Source organism: Nannospalax galili, unplaced genomic scaffold (assembly GCF_000622305.1).
Source record: "Nannospalax galili isolate Female #2095 unplaced genomic scaffold, S.galili_v1.0 scaffold262, whole genome shotgun sequence".
NCBI classification, from domain to species: domain Eukaryota; kingdom Metazoa; phylum Chordata; class Mammalia; order Rodentia; family Spalacidae; genus Nannospalax; species Nannospalax galili.
In genome coordinates, this window is record NW_008348083.1 from 718,630 (window position 1) to 745,395 (window position 26,766).

The 26,766-nt window shown below is 45.9% G+C and overlaps 1 protein-coding gene across 1 annotated transcript in view; it reads left to right on the forward strand.

Moving 5' to 3' along the window:
• Insr (insulin receptor) overlaps positions 1 to 26,766 on the forward strand; it is a 178,729-nt gene that overhangs the window by 10,372 nt on the left and 141,591 nt on the right. Inside the window, exon 2 of the mRNA XM_017800993.2 lies at positions 11,200 to 11,751. Within this exon, the coding sequence (XP_017656482.1) occupies positions 11,200 to 11,751 (552 nt within the window). The remainder of the gene's footprint in view (positions 1 to 11,199; positions 11,752 to 26,766) is intronic.

The window sequence follows — 26,766 nt, forward strand, 5'->3', positions numbered from 1 at the left end:
GGCCCTGGTCTGTGCCCTCGGGAGGCTGACAACTGCCCTTCCCTGATAAAATAAAAAAAAAAAAAAAAAAACCCTATATTTTCTGTGTATGAATGTTTTGCCTGCATATATGTAAGAGCACCATGCAATGCCCACGGACGCCAGAAGAGGGCATTGGGTCTCTGGGAACTGGAGTTAGAGCAGGTTGTTAGCTGCCATGTAAGTGCTGGGAATTGAACCCAGGTTCTCTGCAAGAGCAGCCAGTGCACTTACTTGCTGAGCCATCTATCCTACCCCTTCTCTGTTTAATGTTGAACTATTGTCGTTTGTATTCCTCAGTCCCCAGCTATCCCCTGCAGATGGACCTTCCCTTCTGTTTACTTACTCTTCCCATTGCTGTGACAACATACCCAACAAGCAACTAAAGGAAGGAAGGTTTTTTTCTGGCTTACAGTTAAAAAGTTCAGCTCGTCATGTTGGGGAAATCATAGTGGCAGGAGTGCAAGGCAGCAGGTGGTCACAGTGTACCACAGTCAGGAAGCAGAGAGATGAGCTGCTGCTCAGCTTGCTTTCTCCTTTTTATACAGTCCAGAACCCCAGACCATCGGGATGGTGCCACCCATACTTAGGGTGGATCTTCCCAGGTCAGTTAACACGATATAGAAACTCCTTTGTAGACATGCCAAGAGCTCTGTTGTTTCCATGCTGATTCTAATCCCATCCAGTTGATAATGAAGGTTAACCATCACTGGGTTGGGGCGATGTCTCAGTGGTTAAAGCACTTGCTGAGTAAGCCTGAGGATTATTGGGGTTTGGTCCTCAGAACCCACATAAATGTTGGATGAGTGTGGAGCCTTCCTGTAATTCTAGCCCAGGAAGGTGGGAACAGAAGCTGGATCTTTAGATCAAGCTGGTTGGTGTGAGTAGTCATATTGTTGAGCTCTGGGTTTGATTGAGAGACCTGCCTTGATGAATACGGTGTAAAAGTGATGGAGGATGATTCTTGATATCAACATGCACGTGAACACACGTGCACATGCACTCCTCCCAGTTGTGCCCCCCCACCACCACACGAACATAGACAAAGAAAAGAAAAAAGATTAATCATCACACTTTCCATTCAGGAAATGTTCCTTTTTTTTCTGGGCTCACGACTTAGGTGACTTTCTCAGAAGACAAAAGAGGTTCAGAGAGGGCCAGAGCTTGCTTATGGTCACACAACAGAGAAAAGGCAGAGTTGGGATTTGAACTGAGGATTAGTTTGCTTAGGCTGTGTTTGCAAAGTAACACAGACACATGGTGACTTCACACAGAGCCCAGGACCAAAGTCCTTAGGCACAGAGGGCTTTGTAGTGAAAGTTTTCCTAGCTGCAGAGATGACTCAGTAAAATACTTGCTGGCCAAGCGTGAGTATCTGGGTTCAAATCTCCAGGACCTACATTAAAAAATGCATGTGGCAGTGTGCATCTGTATTTCTAGCACTGGGAAGATGGGGACAGGAAGACCCCTGGGTCTTGCTGGCTAGCTGGGCTAGCCAAGCCATCAAGCTCCAGGTTCAGTGAGATACCATGTGTCAAAAAAATAGGGTGGATGGTGCTGGAGGGATGCTGAGAGGGTAAAGCACTTGCTGTGCTTGAGGACCTAAGTTTGGATGTCCTGCATCCATGTAAAACCTATGTGTGTATCTCTAGGCCTGGGGAGGCAGAGACAGGAGGATCTGGGGAACTCCTTGGCCCCCTAGTTTAGCTGAAACAGCAAGCTCCAGGTTCAGCTAGACCTGTCTCAGAAAAATTATGGTGACAAATGATAGAGGTAGACAGCCAAGGATGGCCTCCACATGCACCTGCACACATATGCACCCCTTCACATGCACCCTCACACAATGCACACATATGCACCTACACACATGTGCACCCACCTACATGCACCCACATGTGTACCCACATAGCACACAGACATACACCTAAACACACTCACCCACCCACATGCACACATGTATACCCACACAAGTGCACACACAGATGTGCATCCACATACATGTGCACACCTACACACGCACACATACATGCGCACCCACAGTGTACGCACATATGTACACAGCAACATGTGCACGCATACATACACACATGCACCCACATTTGTGCATACACACAACATACAGTGCTCAGCACACAAACATGCAAACCCCCACACATGTACACACATGTGCACCCACACATACACATGTGTACCCACACACTAGTGAACACACATAACCCCACATGCACCCCACACATGTGTTTGCCACAGTGCACATGTAGAGGTCAGAGGACAACTTGGGGAAGCCAGAGCTCTCTTTACCTGGGGATCCTGTGGATTGAATTCATGCTGTCAGGCTTGGCAGCAAGCACTTTTACCCACTGAGCCACCCCCCTCCCCGATTTTTGTACCTATGTGCTTGTGGAGGCTACAGGTTCACTAAACCTGAAGCTCACTGTTTTGGTTCGGTTGACTGCCCAATGAACCAGTGGGATCCACCTGTCTGTCACAGGCATGTACTGCCATGCCCAGTGTTTTATGTGGGTGTTGGGAATCTGAACTCTTGTCCTTATGCTTATACAGTAAGCACTTTATCCACTGAGCCATCTCCTCCACTCTTGCTTATTTATTTAGTTTTAAAAATTGGATTTATAGCCAGGTGTGGTGGCACATGCCTTTAATTCCAGCACTCAGGAGGCAGAGACAGGCAGGGCGCATGAATACTAGGATCAGGAGTTCAGGATCATCCTTGGCAATGTATGAAGTTTGGGGCCAGCCTGGAGACTGTGTCCCAACAACAACAATAACAGCCACAAAGAAAAAGAAAAGATAAAAAAGCCTGGTGTGATGGTGCATGCCTGTCATCCCAGCAGAGGAGGATGAAGTAGGAGGAGCATATGTTTGAGGCCAGCCTGGGCTATGTAACAAGACCTAGTCTCAAAGAAACTGAAATACAAAGAAAACAAAACTGAGGGGGTGGAGACTGGAGAGCTGGCTCAGCAGTTAAAGCACTGGTTGCTCTTGCAGAGGACCCAGGTCCAGTTCCCAGCACCCACATGGTGGCTAACAACTGTGTGTAACTCTAGTTCTGGGGGATCTGATGGCCTCTTCTGGCCTCTGTGGGCTTTGCACACACATGGTGCATTTACATACATGCAGGCAAAACTCATACAAATGAAACAACAAAAACTAAAAAGAACTGAGGGGGTTTAAAGGTAACCCTGAACATGTTTATCAGAGTTATGGGCTAAAGGAAAATACTAGCCTGGTATTTTCCCACAGGTATGACAAACTGGCTGAAATTCGTACATGCATTTCTGGTGCCAATCCCGACCTCCTCTGAGTTCTTTTTTTCTGTCCCAACAGTAAATTGTCATATTGTCCTCAACTCACAGGGACACATAAAGTTTTAATGAGGTAAGAGTTAGATTCACAGGGAGATGAAAAAAGTGAAATGATATTTTGTTGGCCCCTGCAATTAGAGCCATTTAATCCTTATTTGCAATAACTTTAGTGAGTTGGAATTCGAGAGCTGACAATTCTCCCATCTCAAGCATGTAATTTGGTGGTTTTGCGTGCATTCACTGAATTGTGCAGCCATCACCACACTCAATTTAGAACGTTTTATTATCCTTCAAAGAATCCCTGTCCCCTCCAGTTCTCTTCCCCAGCTCCCAGCAACCTACCACTCTACTTCCTTTTTCTCTGGGATTTTCCTATCATGGATGCTGTATTTAAATTCACTTTGTAGCTTTTTATGCCTCATTCTTTCACTGAATGTGTGATATTTTTCAAGGTTCACTAGTACTAGTGTGTTTCAGAACTTTACCCCCTTTTATGGCTGAGTAATATTCCTTTTGTATGGCTGTGCTACAGTCTTATTCATGAGTCCCTTGATGGACATTTGGGTGGTATCCAGGCTCTCGCTAGGATGAAAACTGCTGTGGACTTTTGCATGCAAGTTCTTGGTGTGAATGTATGTTTTCATTTCTGTTGGGTACATAGGAGTGGAATTGCTTGGTCTTTGTGTGTGTGCAAGTGGACACCAGAGGTCCATTTGGGTAATAGTCCTCTTGTGCCATCTACCTTTAAAGATTAATTTATTTTTAATTTTATTGTTTTCTTTTCAAATTATGTGTATGTGTGTGTGTCTAAGTGTGGGTTTTTGCACGTGAGTTCAATACTGGAGTTACAGGCTGCTGTGAGCCGCCTGATGTGGGTGCTGGGAATCTGACTTAGGTCCTTTGGAAGAGCAGCATGTCCTCTTAACTGCTGAGCCATCTCTCCACCCCAGATGTATTTTTATTTTATGTGTATGAGTGTTTGTCTACATGCATGTAAATGTACTCACCACATGTGTACAATACCCTTGGAGGCCAGAAGAGGGCATCAGATCCCCTGGAACTGGAATTATGGACAGGCATTCCTGCTATCCCTGTGCTGGGAACCCAGTCTGAGTCCTCTACAAGAACAGACAGTATAAGTGCTGAGCCATCTCTCTAGCCTGTCGCCTTGTTTTTATGCCATAGGGCATCTCACTGACCTGAACTCTCCTTAGAGAGTTAGGCTAGGCTGGCTTGCCAAGGAGCCCTCATCAGCAATGGGATTACAGTGCACCTGGCTTCTTTATGTTGGTGCTGGGGATAGAACTCAGTTCCTCAACTTTGTGTGGCAAACACTTTACTGATTATGCCATTTTTTTCTTTTTTCTTTTTGCATGTATGGTGCATGGATGTGTGTAGTATGTTTGCATGTGTGGGGTGCAGGTGTGCGTGCAGGCGCACGTGTGTGTGGAAGCCGAAAGTTGATATTGGGTGTCTTCCTTGATGACTCTCCACCTTATTTCCTGAGGCAGGACCTCTGCCTCGAATCTAGAGCTCACTTACTCAACTGCTCTGCTCAGCCAGCTTGTTCTGGGCATCCCCTGACTCCAGCTTCTGAGTGGTGGGATTACAGGCAAGCTGCCATGCCTACCTGGCATTAACATGGGTGCTGGGGACCAGGCCTCTTGTCCTCATGTTTGCATGGCTAGCGTATGGCCTACTAAGCTGTATCTTTAGCTCTTTCTCCAGCCCTCCATCTCTCCAGGACTCCAACCCATGGAATAATGCCACTCACATTCACCCACCTCAGTTAGCCCAATGTGGAAACTCTCTCACAGACATGCTTATCTCCTAGGTGATTCTAGATCCTATCCAGTTGACAATCAAGACAAGTCATGGGCTGGAGAGATGGCTCAGCAGTTAAGAGTGCTGGCTGCTTTTGCAGAAGGCATGGGTTTGATTTCCAATACCCACATGGCAGCTAATAACTGTCTGCAACTCCAGTTCCAGGGGATCCTAAACCCTCTTCTGGCTTCCATGGGCACTGTACACATATGGTACACTTACATACATGCAGGTAAATATTCATACACATAAAAAGAAATTAAAAAAAGATTAACCACCACAAGGTTGGGGAGATGGGTCTCTAACTGTCAGTATCTCCCCTTTTTTGAAACCACTGAGCTGTCTCTGCAGGGAACCTCAGCACTGGGGCGGGGTGCATGACTACATGAGGTTTGAGTTGGCCCCCTCAAATTTGCCTCCCAGCTTGGACTTGGCTTTTGCTGGGTTGGGGGGGGGTCATGTTCTTTTTAGAGCTGGGTGGGCAAGTGTCTGGAACATGGTGGCAGTTGATGGTCCCTGGGGACTGGAGCTGTCTGTCCCACTTTCTATTGAGCCAGTGTATGACTGTTCCATGAATTGAGCTTAACATGGATTCGGAGCCAAGAGCATCGAATCTGAGAGCTTTGAGATGTTCCCTTTATTGCTTTTGCAATATCTTTCTAATTTATGCTTCATTTGTGGTTCATCCCTAGGGTATATTTTTTTCTTTGTGTGTGCGTGTGTGTGTGTGTGTGTGTGTGTGTGTGTGTTCTTAAACATATGTGCAGGTCCGTGTGGAGGTCAGAGGATAACCTGGGGTGGCATTCCTCAGGCATTGTCCACCTTGTTTTTTAGACACTGGTCTGGATCTCACCAAGTAGAGTGGCTTGGCTGCCAGCGAGCCCCAGGGTCTACCCATCTCATCCTCCCCAGTGCTGGAATTACAAGCACTCACTAGCAGTGCCTGGCTTTTAAAAAGTGTGTCTTCAGACTCATACTGGACTCGAATTGCTCCTCTGGTCCTCCAGCCTTAACCTGGGACAACAGGTGTATGTCGCCAAACTCCACATCAGAGTAGGGGTGTGTGCGTGTGTGTATGGGTGTGTGTATGTGTGTGCGTGCTTGTGAAGGTCAGGGGACAACTTGAAAGTGTCAGCCAGTTCTCTTCTGCTGTGTGCGCCCCAGGGATCAAACTAACATTGTCAGGCTTGGTGGCAAGCACCTTTTACCTGCTGAGCCACTCCGTAAGCTCCAGGGTGGATTAAAAAATATTAATATTTAGAATGATTTTTTGTTTGTGTATGAGTGTTTGTTTGCCTGCATGTATGTAAGTGCATTTGTGTCATACAGTGTCCACAGAGGCCAGAACTGGAATTCGAGTTAAGAACTGTTGTTAGCCACCATGTGAGTGCTGGGAACTGAACCTGGGTCCTCTGCAAGAGCACTCAGTACTCTTAAGGGCTGAGTGATATCCTGTTTAATGGAGGAGGAGGCGGAGGAGAAGAGGAAAGAGAGGAGAAGGGGGAGGAGAAGACACGGCAGGAGGAGGGGAAGGGGGAGGGGCAGGGGGCTAGGAAGGAGGAGGAGGAGATACTGGAGGGGGAGGAGGAGGGGAAAAAAGCCAGGCGTGGTGGCACACTCCTCATCCCAGCTGGAGAGGTGGAGGCAGAAGGACTCCCCCCGCCCCCAGCTCTGGACCCGTGAGAGACCCCGTTTCTAAAAGAAGGAGGAACAACAAAAACAATGAAACAACAAAGCCGGGCGTGGTGGCGCACACCTTTGATCCCAGCGCCTGGGAGGCAGAAGCAGGGGGATGTCTGTGAGATCGAAGCCAGCCTGGTCTACATAGTGAGTTCCAGGCCAGCTGGGAGGACCAGGAAGGTCTTCACATCATTGCTATTGTGTTCCTATCTTCCTCATCCTTTTTCCAAATAAGAATCTGAAATCAAAAGGATGCTAGGTACTGACTTGGGCCCATATGCCAGGGTGCCAGCCCATGCCTGACCTGGGAAGGAAGAGGAGAGAAGCTGGGAACAGAAACTGTCCCTAAACTAGGGGCAGATGGAGATGAAAAGAAGAGCACAAAGTCTTCTTCGAAGCTCCCTCATGTCTAGGCTGCTTGGAAATGGGTAAGAAATTGGTCCAGCCTTCAGCAGACCAAATTGAGCAGTGTGTGCGGCCTGCGCTGCTTAAATGCAATAGCTGATCTAATCACCAGTCTTGTTCTCTGGGAGGCTCTTCGCTGCATTTTAGCACTGAGAAGTGTTTTTTTCTCTTTTTTGTGGTTCGAGCTGCTTTTTAAAAAAGAAAAAAAAAAAAAAAAAAATCAAACCAAACCAAAACAACCCCCCTCTCCCCCAAGCAAATGAACAAAGGAGGTACACGGCTCTTGAGGAGGAACAGCACCTGAGGTTGTCCACTGACACCCCCCCCTCCCCCGGAGTAAAAGAAAAGGAAAAATTTTAAATAAGAAACAAAAAACTGCCCCAGAGATGCCCGTGACGTATTTAGAGAAAAGAAATAGCAACACAGCTGATATAGATCGAGTGCCTGCTAGATACTATCTGCTGCCTGGCTGTTATTTTGAATTATCATTTATTGCTCCTGACTGATCATGTGACATGGGGTACAGGGACCTTTGGAACTGAGTGACTGTTTAGCATGGTGCAAAGGCTGGAGGGGTTTGAGAACATTTAGGGCCCTGAGTACAAATTGTGTAGGGTCAAGGGGAGCCATGGAGGGTGTTGGAGCATGTCCCCCAGTGTGTGAGATTGGGCACTCTGGAAAACTTCCCACACCCAAGTAAAAGGTAATTAGACCTCGATTGGCAGCTAGGATGGCAGGTCAAGGGAGCACAAAGCTAGTCAGGGAGTACAGCCACGCAGGGAACATAGCCAACCGAGGAGGTGGGCGAAAACAGGACAAAACATGTGTCCAGTTTTCCCTTGTCCGGCTCTGCTGTGAGCCACCGTGACCCGTCAGTCATTCCTGAAGACCTTCCGCGCTGACGCACAGGGGAGGGGCAGGGATCCCGTTGCACCCGCCCCCTTGCTCAGCCTTCTCTAATCCTGCTGAGTTGATTGCATCATAGATGGGGCGATGATTATGTTAAGGCTTTGAACAGGAGCCTGCCACCGAAGAATTATTTAGGCATGGATGCTTCACAGGGAAAGTCATTCATCTGGGCTGGCTGCGGAATTTGAAGTGCAGAGCCCATAGCTGGTGACCGGGAAGCTGACGACTGCCCCTAATTCTTCTCGTAGCTTTTCCTTTTTGGATGGGGATGGAACCCAGGGCCTTGGGCATGGAAGGCAGGAGCTCTACTGCTGAGCCACGACCCCAGCCCCTCACTAGGGGATTCTAGGCAGGCCCTCTACCTCTGGAGACATGTCCTCAGCCCCTCACTGGGGAATTCTGGGTAGGGGTTTTACCACTGAGCCACACCCCTAGCCCCTTTTAAAAAAACTGTGTAATAATTTAAAAAAGGTTTTAGATTCCACTTAGGAGTAAGCTGAGGCAGTATTATCTTTTCTGGTATATTTCACTCACTGTAATTCCTTTCAGGTCCATCTGTGTTGTCACAAGGGACAGAACATCATCCTCTATAGCTGAATAGTGTTCCTCCTTTCTGCTCTCCTTATCCCTCTCTTTCTGCTGTGTGTTGTTTTGAGACAGTCTCACTTTCTGACCTAGGCTATCCTCAAGCTCACGATCCTTCCACCTCAGTCTCTCAAGCACTGGGATCACAAGTGTGTGCCAGTATACCTCTCACATTGTATTGCCCACGTGCCCTAGGAGGTCAGGGAGGGCATTGAATCCCCTAGAACTGGAGTTACAGGTGGTTGTGAGCTGCCTGATGTAGGTGCTGGGAACTGAGCCCAGGTCCTCTGCTAGAGCACTACACATTTTCAATGGCTGAGCCATCTGTCCAGCCTTAATACACCATATTTCTGCTCATCTATTGATGGAGATTTTGGGCAATAGCTGTTATCAGAAAGATGATAACAAATGCTGGTGGAAGTGAGTAAAGGGACTGTTACCCACTACTGCTGGAGTGTTAGTGGGTATGGCCTTGGGAAAACAGTATTGAGAATCCTTACAGCCTGAAAATAGAACCACTGCTGTCTTCCACTGGGCAGATCGCCAAAGCTCAGGACATCAGGATGTGGAAGAGACAGCCACACGCCCCTACTGACTACAGCACTGTCCACAGTCAGGAAGATTTAAATGATTTAAAACGATCCCTGGTTCTTTTCCTCCATTAATTGGTTTTAGCATACAAAATAATTTCAATATATGTCATTTTATATATGTATATGACTATATTTTGGTCACAGTCATTCCCCGGTACCCTCTGTTGGTTCTCTACCCACCCACTGGTCTCTCTTCTCACTCCACTTGGTTGTCTTTCTTGGTCCCCCATCAAATATATATATGTGAAGTGCAGACCCCATAGCTGGTGACTGGGAAACCGACATCATTCTTCATAACCGAATAGTACTCCACTGTGTGTATATGTCACAGTTTTTTTGTCCTTCTGATGATGATATTATTATTATTATTTTATTGAGACAAGGTCTCCCTTAGCCCCAGCTGGCCTGGACCTCACTATGTAGACCAGGCTGGCCTACAGAAGTCTGCCTGCTGCTGCCTCCCAAGTGCTGGGATTAAAGGCATGTACCGCCTTTTCACATCTGGCTTTTTTTGGAGACAGGGTTTCACTGAGTGGCTCCAGATGGCCTGGAAGTCTCTATGTAGAGTAGGCTGGCTTCCATCTCACAGATCCTCTCTTCCTCCTGAGTGCTGGGATTAAAGGCATGTGCCACCACATATGGCCTTTTATTATTATTTTTTCAGAGAGGATCCCCTGTAGCTCAGGCTGGCCTCCTATTCCATATGTAGCCAAGGATGACCTTGAACCCACGATCCTTCTGCTTTCACCTCCCAAGTGCTGGGATGATAGGCATGCAGCACCACACCAGGTGTATGCAGGGCTGGGGATGGAGCACAGGGCTTCTTGCATGCTCAGCAAGCATTCTACCAACTGCCCCATAGTCCCTGTTCCCCATTCATCTACTGATGGACAGCTAGGCTCAGCTGTAGATGGATGTCTAGCCTTGGCTACTGTCAGTACTGCATCATTGAACATGAATGTACAAGAAATCTATTTTATGTTGACCTAGATTCCTTTGGGGGATGTTTAGGCCATGGTTCTATGTGTATGTATGTGTGGCTTGGGGCACGTGTACATGTGTATACATGGCAGAAGCCAGTGGCCAACCTCAAGTATAGTTCCTCCAGAGCTCTCTGCCTTGTTTCTTTTTAAAATGAAAAAAATTATTTTTATTTTATGTGTTTGGGTGTTTGGCCTCCATGTATGTGTACCTGAGTTGTGCAATGCCTGAAGAGGCCAGAAGAGGGTGTCGGATCCCCTGGAACTGGAATTACTGACAGTTGTTAGCTGCCATTTGGGTGCTGGGAACTGAATCCTGGTCTTTGGAAGAGCAGCCAGTGCTTTTAATGGCTGAGCCATCTCTAGCCTCTACCTTGTTTCTTGAGACAGATCTCTTACTGGATCCCGGATTCAACTAGATGTGCTGGTCATTGAGCCCTGGGATTTGTCTGTCTCTGCCTCCAGGTCCTGGGGTTATAGACATGTGCAGCCATGCCCAGCCATGCCCAAATTATTACATGGATCTTGGGAGTGGAGGTCAGGCCCTCACGCTTGCACAGCTAGCACTTTACTGATTCTGCAGCTCTGGCCTGGCTCTTTTTTTCGCTTTATTTTCATTTTTTTTGTGTGTAAGTGTTTTACCTGCATGTGTGTGAGCGCACCCATGTCATGCAATGCCTGTAGAGGCCAGAAGGGAGAGTTGGATCCATAGAACTGGAGTTCAGACAGTTGTGAGCCACCGTGTGGGTGCTGAGAGCTGAACCTGGGTCCGCCGGAAGAGCAGCCGGTGCTCCTAAGTGCTGAGCCAGCTCTGCAGCTCGCCCCTGGTTCTTCCGAGCCCTCCTGCTCACCCATCTTGCTTTCTGCTTGTCTGCACTCTAGTGTGTCCCGGCATGGATATTCGGAACAACCTCACCAGGCTGCAGGAACTGGAGAACTGCTCGGTCATTGAGGGCCATCTGCAGATTCTCCTCATGTTCAAAACGAGACCCGAAGATTTCCGCGACCTCAGTTTCCCCAAGCTCATCATGATCACTGACTATCTGCTGCTCTTCCGGGTCTACGGGCTGGAAAGCCTGAAAGACCTCTTCCCTAACCTCACGGTCATCCGTGGCTCCCGCCTCTTTTTCAACTACGCCCTAGTTATCTTTGAGATGGTGCACTTGAAGGAGCTGGGGCTCTACAACCTCATGAATATCACCCGGGGCTCTGTCCGCATCGAGAAGAATAACGAGCTCTGCTACTTGGCCACCATCGACTGGTCCCGGATCCTGGATTCTGTGGAAGACAACTACATCGTTCTGAACAAAGATGATAATGAGGAGTGCGGGGACGTCTGTCCTGGCACCGCGAAGGGCAAGACCAACTGCCCTGCCACCGTCATCAACGGGCAGTTCGTGGAACGTTGCTGGACACATAGCCATTGTCAGAAAGGTATGTTGGGGACAGCGCTGTTCTAAGCCCTTTCCTAGCATTCACTAGCCCATGGGGTGGCAAACTACTGTGAAGGTTTAAATTATGAATACTGGAGATTGTACAAGCCCTATAAATCTCCACTGAAAATACAGCCATCTTCCTTATCTGTGAGGGTTACACTTCAATATGGTTTACACACACACGTATGTATTAGTTACTGTTCTAGTTTGCTTTCTATTGCTCTGATAAAATACTCTGATTAAAACCAACCAAGGTTCAGTCTATCTTTGAGGGAAGTCAGGCAGGTACACAGGGCAAGAACTTGGAGGCAGGAACTGAAGCATGGACCATGGAGGAACGGTACTTGCTGGCTTGCTCCTGTGGCTTATGCTCAGCCTGCTTTCTTATACAGCCCAGGACCACCTGCCCACAGTGGGCTAGACCGGCCCACATCACTCAACAATTGAGAAAAGGCCTCATAGACATGTCCACAGGCCAACTGGTTTGGGGAAATCTCCTAATTGAGGGCCCCTCTTCCCAGGGGTGGGTGACAACTGACGCCATCCAGCACAGGTACTTTTCTGTGGCTGTGATAGGATACTCTGACAAAAACAACTTAGGGAAGAAAGGGTCTATTCCAGCTTATGGTTTCAGAGAGATAGAGTCCATCATGGTGAGAAAGCCATGGAAGGCAGGAAGCTAGCTGATCACATTGCATCAGTATACAGGAAGCATAGTGGACAAGAGGTGCGGTCAGGCTATGCAACCTTAGTGCCTTACCCTCAGTGACATACTTCCTCCAGTGAGCCTCCTAAAAGTTCCATAACCTCTCCAAACAGTGCCATCAACTGGGGCCCAGGTGTTCAAACACATGACCCTATGTGGTACATTTGTCATTTAAACCAACACAATGTAGAACATTTCATTCTTCTTTATGACTATTACTCCACTCTGTATATGAACTACATTTTCTTTTGAAAAAAATTATTTATTTTTATTTTATATGAATAAGTGTTTTGCCTGCATATATGTAAGTGCACTTGTGCGTGTAATGGCTGTGGAGGTTAGAAGAGGGCATCGGATCCCCTGAACTGGAGTTACAGACTTGTTAGCTGCCGTGCAGCTGCTGGGAACCTAACTTGGGTCCCCTGCAGGAGCAGCCAGTGCTCCTAACTGTTGAGCCATCCCTCCAGCCCCAAACTACATTTTATTTATTCAAAACCACAGATAAAATTCATTACAATGAGATTTATACTATATTCTTCCTGTACATACACATCTATGGTAAGCTTTAATTTATAAATAAGCACATATGTTACTTTTCTTGTTACTATAACAAAAATACCTGCTAAAAGCGACTTAAGGGAGGCTCACAGTTCCAGGGTACAGGACATCATGGTGGGAAAGTCATGGTGGGAATTGCTGAGGCAGCTGGTCACATTGGATCCACAGTCAGGAAGCAGAGAGATGAGTGCTGGTGCTCAGCTTGCTTTCTCTTGGATCCCAGCCCAGAAAATGAGGCTGCCCACATTTAGGGTGGGTCTTCCCAACTCAAATGATCCAGTCTAGAAAAGCCATCACAGGGGGTAGAAAGATGGCTCAGCAGTTAAGAACACGTCCTCCTCTTGCAAAGGACCAGTGTTTGATTCCCATGTTGGTCCACTAATGTGCTTGTAACTCCAGCTCCTGGGGGATCTGATACCCTCTTCTGGTCTCTGTATGCATCTGCACACAAATGCACAAATCCCCATAGACACACATACACACAGACACACACACACAATTAAAATTAAGAAAAAGACCATCACACTTGGTATAATATTTACAGCCACAACTAATAATGAAATAGAATAATTATCATACTCTATGATAAAAGTACAAACATCACCACTATTGTCCTTTGGGGAAGTTATTAAGTAAAATAAGAGTTGCTTGAATCTAAGCATCATGATGCCTTGATGGCCAGTCTGGTATCTGAAGTAAGTGACTCCTGAGTGACTCACAGGAGGGTAGCATATGCAGTATGGATATGCTGAATAAAGAGCCGAATCACATATCAGGTGGGTCTGAACAGGACATCTTGGGATGTTATTGTGCTACTCAGAACAGCACACCATTGAAAATATATGAGTTATTTCTGGAATCTTCCATTTAGTATTTTCAAATCAGTTGTCTGTGGGGAAGTGAAACTGCTGATAGGGACAGATGACTGTTCTGAGCTCTGCTGTTGTAGCAGGCTAGTAGCCACAGGTAGGTGTCAACTTATGAGTGTGGATCTGTCAATAAAACTATTTACAGAAAGAAGTAGGGGACTAGATTTTGCCCTAGAACTGTTTGCCACCTCTAGTGCCAGATGGTGAATGTTTTAGTGATCCTTTGGGTTGTTGAGGGTATTGATATCAATATTTTTTTCTTGTTGGATTATATAAGTCAAATTGAGCGTAAGAAATATTTGGAAAAAGAAATATGTAAAAAAGGGCCTGGAGAGAAGGCTTAGCGGTTAAGAGCACTGGCTGTTCTTGCAGAGGACCTGGGTTGGAATCCCAGCACCCACATGGTGGCTAACAACTGTCCGTAAGTAACTCCAGTTCCAGGCGATCTGATGCTCTCTTCTGTCCTCCTTGGGCATTGTATGACATGGGTGCACTTACGTATATACAGGCAACACACACACATACATGTAAATAAAAATAATAAATAATATTTTAAAAAATATGTAAAAAGTGAACTTTGATGATAATAGTTAATTGGGGTGCTTTCTTTGAGTGGGCATTCAGTAGGTCTATTTGGTTTTTAATTTACATTTATTTATTTATTTAATTAATTAATTTATTTTGTCTTTTTGAGACAGAGTCTCCCTGTAGCCCCAGCTGTCCTAGGATTAAAGGATTAAAGGTGTGCACCACCATGCCTGGCTTTTTTTGGTCTTTTTGAGACAGGGTCTCCCTGTAGCCCCAGCTGTCCTGGAACTCACTATGTAGACCAGGCTGGCCTTGAACTCACAGAGATCTGTCTGCCTCTGCCTCCCAAGTGCTGGGACTACAGGCGTGTGCCACCATGCCCGGCTTACATTGATTTAATTTTAAATACACACATATGCATGTGTCACAGTGTATGTGGAGTTCAGAGGACAACTTGGAGTCAGTTCCCTCCTTCCATGAGGTGGGTCCCAAATTCAGGTCCTCAGGCTTGGCAGCAAACCCCTCTACCCACTGAGCTATCTCACTGCTCCTTCCATGGGTCTGTTGTATTTGCTTCTTTAACCATCTGGGTTACTGTACTTGAACTATTTCCACTTATTTATTTTATTTTTTTATGCAATAAGAAGTTGGCTATTTTGGGGTTCAGGCTTTATCTTTGTTTCTGTAGGCTTGTTTTCCAGAGTGGTATTTTTGGGTCAAAGGTTCTTGATTCAGACTGCCAAATGGCTTTCTGGAAGTGTTGGACCTGTGGATCCCAGCCTTCGATAGAGGGAACAGGCTTTTGAGTGTTGTTTGAAAAATCTTTCACAATGTCCTGGGGTTGGAGAGGAGCCTGTGTGCTTTGATTGTTTCTCTTTGCAAGCCTGTGCTTTCTGTCAGGGTGTTGCCTTTGAAAACATGTGTATCATTTGGGGTTTCTCTGTCTTCTTTCCCTATTTGAGGGATCTCTGTTTTTGTTTTTTTTTCTTTTTACAAAAAACTAATCTGTAATTTTCTTCATTGAAAGTTGTTAATCCTTTGTCAGTTTCATTTTTGGACCATCTTGTTCAGTGGAGAAAATGGAGAAAAGTCTCCTCAGTGTTCAGAGGTAGAGGTAGGGATGGTGCTGCATTGACCCCAGAACCTTGTGCATGCCGGAGCAACACTATGCTACTGAGCACATCCCTAGCCCCTCACTGGGGGGTTCTAGGCAGGGCCTCTACCACTGAGTCACACATACAGCCTCTCACTAGGGGATTCTAAGCTGTCATTCTACCACTGAGCATGTCCCCAGCCTCTCACAGGGGATTCTAGGTTGGCACAATATGCTAGATTTTTGTATGCTTTTTTTGTGCTTTATGTTTAGAAAGTCTTTCTGTCCAGCATATGGTTTCCCTCCATGTTCCTATCCTATTTAATTTTAACTACCATCAGGTAGAAAACTCTTCCATTTTTGACTTTGTGGCTCTCTCCATGATTTTGATTCAATGGTGTATGTGTGTGTGTGTGTGTGTGTGTGTGTGTGTGTGTGTGTTTTCCTCCAAGAAACTCATTGGGAGTCTCAATGGTATTTGTGGCAGAAATCAAGTTAGATATGGTAGCACACATCTGTAATTCCAGCTGAGGTAGGAGGATGGAGAGTTTGAGACCAGCCTGAACCACAAAGTGAAACCCTGCAGCCAGCTTCCTCATAAAAAGAAAGAAGGAAATAAAGAAGGAAGGAAAGAGAAAAAATGGAAAGTAAGGAAAGGAAGGAAGGGAGGAAGAGAAGGAATGAAGGAAGAAAGGACGAGAGGGAGGGAGGGAGGGAGGGAGGGAGGGAGAAAGTCTCCTGGTCTGTCCTTGTTTCTGTGTCCCTTTCCTTGTCTCTGGGGCATTTCTGTTCTGAGGCTAGTTTTATTATGTTTGGATTTCCAAAGGAGCAGCTCATTACCTGTTTCTGACTCCAGTGTTATAAAATGCTCTGGGAACAAGGGAGACAGTGTGAGTGACTTAAGGGTTGGAACACAACAGACCCTGTTGAGGAGAGAAGGGTGTTTTTATTTTTTATTTATGTTTTCACCTGAGCCCAAAGAAGCAACTGGACTTATGGCTGAGGGTTTTTCGGGAGCTCCCGGGGAGGAGTCCTGCACAGCATCTGCTCCGCGTGGTTGGATGGTAGGAGTCAGGGGAGGGAAACAGTGGAGAACATAGATTGCTGAGGGAGATGAAAATCTTATCCTTGGAAAAATCTTGAGAATATTGGCAAGTGAGGCACAAAGAGTAGGTTAAACCCCAACCTAGGGCTCATGGTGGGAGTAAAGCCTTGGCAAAGCTCTAGACTGCTGGTGGGCTGGGAATTGTGTGGAAGTTGTGGGCTGGGAATGGATGGTGATCTCGACTTGGAAGGGAATGGATAGTGTGTCCACATTCCCTCATGGAGAGTGTCGTTTAATAGGCTTGGATTGGAGTGTCCCAGGGACACCTGCTGAAGTACTTTGGTTTTTGTGTCCCAGGGCAAAGAATTGGACCAAGGACATATGGTTAGAAATAGGAATAGAGGGCTGGGCATGGCTGTGCTGGGCTTTAATTCTAGCACTCAGGACACTCAGATATCTGTGAGATCAAGGCCATCCTGGTCTACATAGCCAGTTCCAGGCCAGCTGGGGCCATAGGTCACACACAGCACAACAAAACACCACAACACATCTCAGACCAAACAAAACACCACCACCAAGATTTTAACGCTAGGATCCAGGAAAGTGACTCAGGTAGTTAAGTTCTTGCTGTGCAAGCCTGAGGACCTGAGTTTGGATCCCTAACACCCATGTAAAAAGCTAGGTGTGGCGGCTCACACCTGTAATCCCAGCACTGGGGAGACACAGACAGGAGGATCTTTGGGACTTTCTGGCCAGCCAGTCTAGCTGAATTGGTGAACTCCAGTTCAGTGAAAGACCCTGCCTCAAAAAATAAGATGGAGAGTGACTGAGGAAGACTCCTGATGTTGACCTTCGGCCTCTACACATGCACACAGGAGTGGGTGCACCAGAGGTGGTACAACATGCACACACGTACACACATGCACACAGAGATAAAACAAAAAGATGATAGAGTGTATACCACGATGAACCAGTTGAGATTTTCTTCTTGTATAAATTTATTTCTGTATTTGTTTATTGTATGTGTATGTGTGTGCATATGTCTTGGCATGTGTGTGGAGGTCAGAGGGCAGCTGTTGGGGAATCAGTTCTCCCCTTCCACCTTGCTTTGAGGCAGGGTCTCTCTTGTTTCTGTTGCTGCTATGTGTGTACTCCAGGCTACTGGCCTGTGAGTTTCCCATCCATTCTGTCCCCACTTTCTTCTGGATGCAGGACTGTTGGGTTCTGCCACACCCAGCTTTTCACATGGATGAGTGCACCATTGTGTGCAGTGCCCAGAGAGGCCAGAAGAGGGCATCAGATCCCTGGAACTGGAATGATGGACAGTCGTTAGCCACTATGTGGGTGCTGGGAACTGAACCAGGGTTGTCTGCAAAAGCAGCCAGTGCTCTTACCTGTTGAGCCAGCTCTCTAGCCCTGAGTCTGGCTTGTTTTGCTTAACAGGATGATCCCCAGTTCCATTCATTTTTCTGCAAATGACATCATTTCATTCTTCTTTAGGGCTGCATAAAAAATTCCATCAATTATATGTAGCACATTTTCTTTCATTTAAAAATTTTCATGTTTATTTCTCTCCCTGTCTCTTCTGTCTGTCTGTCTCCCACTCTCTCTGTGAGCATAAATACACATACCACAACATGCATGTGGAGGTCAGAGGACAACTTCCAAGAGTCAGTTCTCTCCTTCCATCAAGTGGGTCTTGGGATCAAACTCAATGGGTCAGGCTTGGTGGCAAGCACCAGCTGAGCTGTCTCGCTCGCCTGTCCTTAGTTTTTGAGGCATTGTCTCTCATTGAAGCTCATCGATGTCTGGCCAGCGATCCTTCTGTCTCTGCCTCCCTGTACAGGGATTCCAGTGTGTGCCATCACACCTGGCTTTTGCTTTGGCTCTGGGGATCAGAACTTGGATCCTCATGCTTGCAGCTTGAACTACCTCCCCTCTCCTAGTGTTCAAAATTTTAATGACAAATATGCAGACTTGTGTCTTGACAGGTCCAGTTTTCTGGAAGATTCTTAGGGATATCCATGGAAAACTCCATTTTGCTTTTTTCCTCCTAAGAAATACATCAGCCAAATCATTTAGGGAGGTGGGGTAGAATTCGGCATGTACTCTTGAAGAGGTGGCTCTGGTTCTTTGCCTGCTGACTTGGTGACTGGTTTCATTGGTTTTCCTTTGCCTTGACAAAATTCATTGACTAGTTATTTCCCATCCTGACACCAGAGCCTTTGTGGGGACTGAAATCTGTTCTTTGTCCCTGAACAACTGAAATGCTAAGGGAGCCTGGGACCTCAGCTGAGCCCCCACCTCCCTTTTCTCTCCCCCTCCCCCTTCTCTCCCTCCCCTGTATCTGGTAAGAACTTTCCCTTTCTCAGTAAAAAGAGGGGACATAGATTTTAGGGCTTTTGAGAAGACAGGGTCTCACTGTGTAGCCCAGACTGGCCTTGAACTCCTGGCAATCCTCCTGTCTTAGTCTCCCAAGTCCCAAAACTGTTTATTTTTTGTTTGTTTGTTTTTGTTTTTGTTCCTGAGACTGTGTCTCTCTACAGCCCTGGGTGGCCAGCTGGCCTGGAACTCACTATATAGACCAGGCTGGTCTCTGTCTCATGGACATCTGCATGCCTTTGTCTCACCATGACTGGGATTAAAGGTGTGTGCCACCATGCCTAGCTTAAAAAAAAAATGTCTTCTGATTGTGATAAAAATACATTTAGTAAGTACATTAAGAGTTCATTGTTACTGTCTCCACTTTCCAGTTCCAGAATATTCTCCTTACTTACCTCAAAATGAAATTCTATGTCCATTACCACTTGCTCCCCAGTCCCTATGCCCTCAGCTCCGCCTCGTAACCAGCAATGGAATTCCTGCTTGGAGTCACCTGCTCCTGACATTTCCTATCAAGGGAATCAGTTAATATGTAGCTTTTTGTGTCTGCTTTTTGCAAAGCACACTGTTCTCAACGTTCATCGACACTATAACATACATTAAGACTTGATTCTTTTTTGTGACTAATATTTCATTGCATGGCTACTATCCACCATAACACTGAGGAACATCTATGACGTTTCCTCCCTTTGGTTATTTGAAATGGGGCTACTGCAAACAATTGTTCAAGATTTTGCTTGTCTTATTCTTTTTCCTTTAAATCAGTCAATCAATCAATTATACAGTCAATTAGTCAATCAACCAATCAATCAATTTACTAACTTTTGCAGTGCTGAGGTTAAAATTTGAGGTTCAAACCTAGGTTCTTGAACATGCTTGGCAAACACTCTGCTTTTGAGCTATACTGGCACCTTGGTTTTTTGGTCCATCCCTCCCTCCTGCGCTTGGATTATAGAGCATGTTGTTACCGCAGCAGGCTTTTACCTGGCTGCTGGGAGGTGAACTCAGGTCCTCATGCTTATATGGCCTGCACTTTAGTGACTGAGCCATCTCCCCAGTCTTGAGATTCCCTTGTGTGATTGTTACTATTGCTACTTGAGATGGGCTCTCACTTTGTAGCCTGGGCTGGCCCAGAGCCCACAATGTGTTCTAGGCTAGCCTCCAACTCACAGCAATCCTCCTGCCTATTGTGTGCTGGGCTTACAGGGGTGCACCACTGTGCCTGGCTTTTTATCTTATTAAAAACAATATTTTTAGGAACCTGGAGAGATGGCTTGGTGGTTGAGAGCACTGACTGCTCTTGCAGAGGATGTGGGTTCAGTTCCTAGCACCCACTGGCAGCTAACAACCACCTATAACTCCAGTTTGAGGGAATCAGACACCCTTTTCTGGCCTCCAAGGCTACTGCATACACAGGTGCACTTACACACATGCAAACAATACACTCATACATAAAATAAAGAAATAAAAGGATAAAATTAAAAATAAAAGAAAACAAGCTGAGCAGCAGCACTCACACCTCTGCTTCCTGACCGTGGATGCTGGGTGACCAGCTGCCTCAGCTCCTGCTGCCGCGACGATCTGTATCCTTGAACTGTAATTCCCCAATAAACCTGTCCTCCCATAAGTTGCTGTGGTCAGATATTTTCTCCCATCTTTAAGTAAAGTAACTAATATATGTTCCCTAAATAAGAGGTATGTGCCTCCGACAGTCCCCATAGTAGAGGAAGGGGTGACTTGAGACAGTTGAGCTCCACAAACAGATGACTAGTGAAAGGAGGAGCCAGGAAGGGCCAGGAGCCTTGACTAGGGCTGAGAATGGTCTGTCCACAGGTGACCAAGAACGAAGAATTCCTCAGGCCCTTACTGGCCTCTGAGGAACAGCTGAGCAAAGCTAGAATGAGTGTGGGTTAGACAGGAAATAGATTGCAAATGGTGAAGGACTTATGGAGAAAAACTTCAGCTTGAATTGACTTTCCAGGCTAGCTAAATCTTTTTTAAAAAAATTACAGCCGGGTGTGGTAGCACACGCCTTTAATCCCAGCACTCGGGAGGCAGAGGCAGGTGGATCTCTGTGAGTTCAAGGCCAGCCTGGTCTACATAGTGAGTTCCAGGCACACTGGGGCTACAGGGGAGACCCTGTCTCAAAAAAGGCCAAAAAATTATTTATTCATTCATTCTTATTTTATGTGTATTAGTGTTTTGCCTGAATGTATGTAAGTGTACCATGTGCATGCAGTGTCCACAGAGGCCAGAAGAGGGTGTCAGGTCCCCTTGAGCTGGAGTTACAGATGGTTGTTAGCCACCATGTGGGTGCTGGAAACTGAATCTGGATCCTTTGCTAGAGTGACCAGGGCACTTACCCACTGAGCCAGCTTTCCAGCCTCCACCCCCATATTCAACAGATTTTCTAATGTAAAAACCATCCTTGCTTTCTTGTGGTGAGCTCCACTTGCTTGTATTGAATTATTCTTTTAGTGCTGTGTTGGATTTGATTGGCTGCTCCAGTTTTGTTTTGTTTCTTGGATTTTTGCCATCTGTGTTCATGAGTGAACCTGGGCTGTGCCCTTGGTTCCTTTTATTTTGCAATCTCTTCATCAAGTTCTGTTATCAAATGGTCTAGTAACATAAAACGAATTAGGCTGGTTTCCATTTTTAATTAAAAAAAAAAAAGAATTCTAGCACCAGAACTAATAATTCCTTGAACAACTGAGTAATTTCTTGGGAAATCATATGGTTTTAAAATCCTTTGGGGAAGGAATGGATAACTTAAAAAAATTTCATACAAGGTGGTTGGAGAATTTAGGTTAAATTTTTTTTTTTTTTAAATCTATGGTAAGGTCTTTTTTTGGTCAACTTTTATAGGACCCACACCCATTCTGTCTTTTATAGTTCATATTTTCTTAGAATTATTTCAGTGAGTTTTTCAGAATTGAGAGTATACCAGCATGCTTATTGTAATCTTGTTTATGTAATCTCTTTTAACCCAATTTAGATGTGATAGTCTTGCTAAAGGTTTTAGAAAAGCAGATCTTGGATTTATTCTTTAGTGCTATTTTTATTATACTCCAGTAGTTATTGCTATAATCTTAACTTCTTTTCATTTTACGATTTTTCTGACTTATGCTTTTAGTTTTTAAAATCTTAGTGTGAATGTTTAGAAGATATTGCATATCTAAATCTTGTTTGGAATAAATTCCAAATTATGAAATGAAAAGAATACAATTTTTCTTTTCTCCTCCTTCCGTCCATCCCTCCCTTCCTCTTTCCCAATGCTGGTGGTTCAAACAAGGGCCTTGCACATGGTAGGCATGGTCTCTACCACTGAGCTACCCCCCACCTCAGCCCATCCTGTGGGGATTCTAGACAGGCACTGTGCTTCCGAGCCATGTCCCCAGTCCTAATTTCGTTCTTGTAACACAAATAAGGGGCTCATCCTTAATTGTGGCTTTTACTAGCCTCACAGGTCCTGGCTGTATGTGTTATTCTTGTTTCATTGTCCTGAGTCAGGGAAAGTTTTGTTATTTCGTTGCTCATAACCGGGAAAGCAGCAATTCCAATCATGTCCCATAGCTGATCTCGTTTTGTCTCTACAGCCACTCAATAATCAATAATCCTGCTTATCTCATAGACTGTTTTCCAACAGGCGAAACAAGCTTCAAGAGAAATCATGTGACCCGCGCAAGGTCACACCGATGTTAAAGTGTGAAGGGTGCAGGTCTTGTTTCGATTCTTCTTTGCACCACTTTGGTTTTGCTACATGGCCTTTCCAGTTGAGTGAGTTTAATGGCTGATCATAAAGACCGAAAAGAAACCAACTTTCTTTGTGTTTTAGTTTCATTTTTTGTTGCAGTGGTAAAATACCCCAACACAAAGAAACTTAGGGCAGAAAGGTTGACTTTAGCTTACAGTTCCAGGTTTCGGTCCATCATTGTGGGGAAATCAGGTAATCCTATCACATCCACAGTCAAGAGCAGAGGACTGAAAACATATGCACGCTAGCTCGCTCCTGCCCAGCTGTTTCTCTCCTCTTACACAGTTCAAACCCCTGACAAGGGAATACCACTGCCTACAGTGGGCTGGGGTCTCACATTAGTTAACATGATTAAGATAATCCCCCATAGACATACACAACAGGCCCACTCAGTGTAGACAACCACTCAGTGAGACTCTTTCTAGGTGATTTTAGACTGTGTCAAATTGACAAAGCTAACCATCACACATTATAACGGGTTGTCTTAATCTCTGGATGATGGAACTTAAAGTTTTTATTTATTTTATATTTCTATTTTTTATTTTATGTGCATGAATGTTCTGCCTGCATGTGTATAAAGTGTACACATTTGTGCAGTGCCTGTGGAGGCCAGAGGAGGGTGTTGGATCTCCTGGAACTGGGGTTACAGGTGGTTGTTAGCCATCATGCCCATGCTCTTAACTGCTGAGCCATCTCTCCCGCTTCCTTTATTTGTTTTTATTTTTATTTTTGTGACAGAGTCTCATGGAGCTCAGGGTTACATCAAAATCTCTGTCACTTAGGATGACCTTGAACTGCTGATCTTCTTACCTTGACCTCCCCAGTGCAGAGATGACAGGAATGTGTTAAACACCTAGTTTTATGTGGGGCCTCAGCTATATAGTGAGTTCAGGGTTAACCTGAACTACAGTGAGACCCTAACATATATACATACATACATACATACATACATGCATACATTCATTTTGGAGCCTAGGGTTTTGTGCATGCTAGGCAAGTGCTCTATGACTGAGTTTTATTTCCAGCCTTTAGCTTTTTGAGATGACCATGGTTGGCGTCAGTCGTCAGACATTCCTGGGAGGAGCGACCCAGTTGGGGAGTTGCCTCTATTGGATCTGATTGGCCTGTGGCCGTGTCTGTGAGACATTTTCTTGATTGTTGAGTGACTTCGGAGGGCCCTGCTTATTGTGGGTGGTGCCATTCCTGGGCAGGTGGTCCTGAGTTGTATAAGAAGGCAGACTGAGCAGGGACCAGGGGAGCAAGCCAGTAAGCAATGTTCCTCCATGGTCTGTGCTTCAGCTCCAACTCAAGTTCCTGCTCTGAGTTCCTGCCTTGGCCTCCCTTGATGATGAACTGTGATCAGGCTGTGTAAGCTAAATAAGCCCTTTCCTCCTCAAGCTGATTTTGGTCAGAGTGTTTTTTAATCACAGCAATAGAAAGCTAACATACAGTGCTCCACCAGGCCCGATTTTATACTATGCTGGGGACAGAACGCAGGGTCTCATGCATATCAGCCAAGCACTCTGCCCACTGAGCCACGTCTATAGCCATCCCCCCTTTAAAACTTATTTTGGGTGATGGTTCCAGTATGTGAGTTAGGACTTCTGTCTCATAGAATTGCTAGTGGCTTTTTGGTAACCGAGTGCCTATTCGAGTGACTTCAGATATATTTCCACAGGAGCTGGAAGGGTGAGTGAATACTGAATGTAAATTCAGAATGTACAGTTGTCCAAGGGCGCTTCATTTCCTCTGGTAAAACTGAATGACCCTCCTCTCCAGCTGCCTCACTTGGTTTGACTGCCAGCACTTGAGTTTACAAACACGCTTTCTTTTTCCATCGATCTCATCATCATGTGTTTGTGGTTTTGTGATCCCTGCTTGGAGAGGGAGCGCTCTCGCCCAGGGCCGAGTGTGCCCGCCCTGTCAATCCACCTGCCGCGTGCTCTTGGTGTCTGCTTCTGGCCTTTGGCTCAGCCACAGCTTGCTGAAAAGCCAATGTGACTTGGGGTGATGTCAGACAGATCCTTCTCTGGAAGGGTGCTGTGATTCGGTCTGTATTTACGGGCCTGTATCATGTTAGGAGCAGGACAGTAGTAGTTTTTGTTTGCAATCGAATAAGAGCTTTTTAATTTGCCATCTGGAGGCTGTGTTCCTCCTGTGCTTTTATTGTTCATGACTAAGCCCAGTGTTGAGGGGCAGGAAATGGGTTTTGCAATACTGTTGACATCCGCCCAGAGGGTCTATTCTGTCTCTCCAAACTTCATTTTCTCTATAAGCCAGAGACAGATAATAAACGGCTATCATTATTGGGGATCCTGGTTTGGATGGTTTTATTTTTCTTCAAAAAATTACATTTATTTTTATTTATTTGGGGAGAGGGCACGTGTGGAAGTCAGAGGACAACTTGCAGGAGTCGGCTCTCTCCTTCCACCACGTGGGTCCTGAGGATCAAACTCAGGTTGTCAGGCTTGGCAGCAAGTGCCTTTACTTGCTGAGCCATCTGGCCAGACATTTTCCTTTTACAGTTACATTTATGTACATTATCTATATATGCTAGGGTCTCCTAGCTCAGGCTAACGTTGAATTCAGCTCACTGTGTAGCTGAGGCAGGCTTTGAACTCCTGATCCTTCAGTCTTTACCTTCTAAGTGCTGGGATTACAGGTGTGTGCCACCATGAATTATCCATTGATATTTTGCCTCAAGGAAGGGGGCCTTGTGAGACCCTCCCCCTAGCAACTCTTACTTGTCTATCACTCCTCCGAGGAGGATAGTGAGCGCCTCACCCTAGCAGCTGTTAACTGCCTCTCAATCCTCAGAGAGGGTGGGACATTGTGAGCCCTTTGCCCAGCAGCCATTAAGTACATATCACTCTTGGGGAGAGGTGGGACCTCTGAGCCCCTCTCCCTTCACGACAGATTATATTCAGTCTTCTGCAGGTCTTCTTCAGCTGCTGGCCCTATCCTAACAGGAAGACAGAGGAACCAAGCTTCTGTACCTGTAAACCACTGGGGCCGCACTCAGGCCACCATAGACCAAAGTCAGAGCCTCAGCATCTGCCAATACAATGTGGGGTACACTCACCACACAACCCCCAAAGTGGTCAATGTTCTCTGAATGGGAGGGGTTTGTCTCTTGACACTGTCAGTGCCCCCCTCTGGCTTGTACCTGCCTTGCAGGCTTGCGGGAGTCATCATGGTGGGGGCCACAAATTGCTTCCTTGGAACTTTGCAAGATCCTTGCCTGCCAGGTCTCCTGTCCTACTTTATTTTCTTGTTAATAGAACGGTGCACAGGTCTTGTACCAGACTGTCGTCTGAGCCAGACAGTAGCCTTCTTCCTGACCTCGGCTGTGCCTACTTGCAAAACATCATCACTGCTGGGTTTGTGACTTTGGAGGGCGCAACATAGAAAGAGGGGCAGGGAGGGTCATAGGACCTGGTCTCCCACCTGAGCGTCCAGCCCTGCCTCCCAACCTGTGGTGGGCAATTTGGCCCTAATTGCACACGGCCTAGGGGAAGGACTAGAGTGTATAAGGTGGGAAAGACTACGGGAGGGTGGTTCCATCTCTGTGACTATAGGGAAGCCATTGTCCATGCTAAATGAAGACTTTGCAGTGCTGCCTTAGTGGGGAGCACCCACATTCCTGTAAATGTCCTCTCACCCATTGCTCTTAGAAGCCCAACAGGCTCATTGGTTCCCCAAAGTGAACGTTGGTAACAGTTGTACCTTGAATCATTGTTGGGACCAAGGGAGGACAGGGCAGCCTTTGTTTATATCTTCCCCAGGAAAGTGTTTTAGCAAAAATAGGCTGTGTAATTCCCTCCCTGAGATGGAGGTGTGTCTTAGTTTTTTTTCCTGTTGCTGTGATAAAATACTCTGATGAAAGCAACTTAAGGGAGGAAGGCTTTATTTATTTATTTGCTCATTTTATCTATCTATCTATCTATCTGTCTGTCTGTCTGTCTGTCTATCTATCTATCTATCATCTATCCATCCATCTATATCTATCTATCATCTATCATCTACTATCTATCTAGCTGTCATCTATCTATCATCTATCTATCTATCTATCTATCTA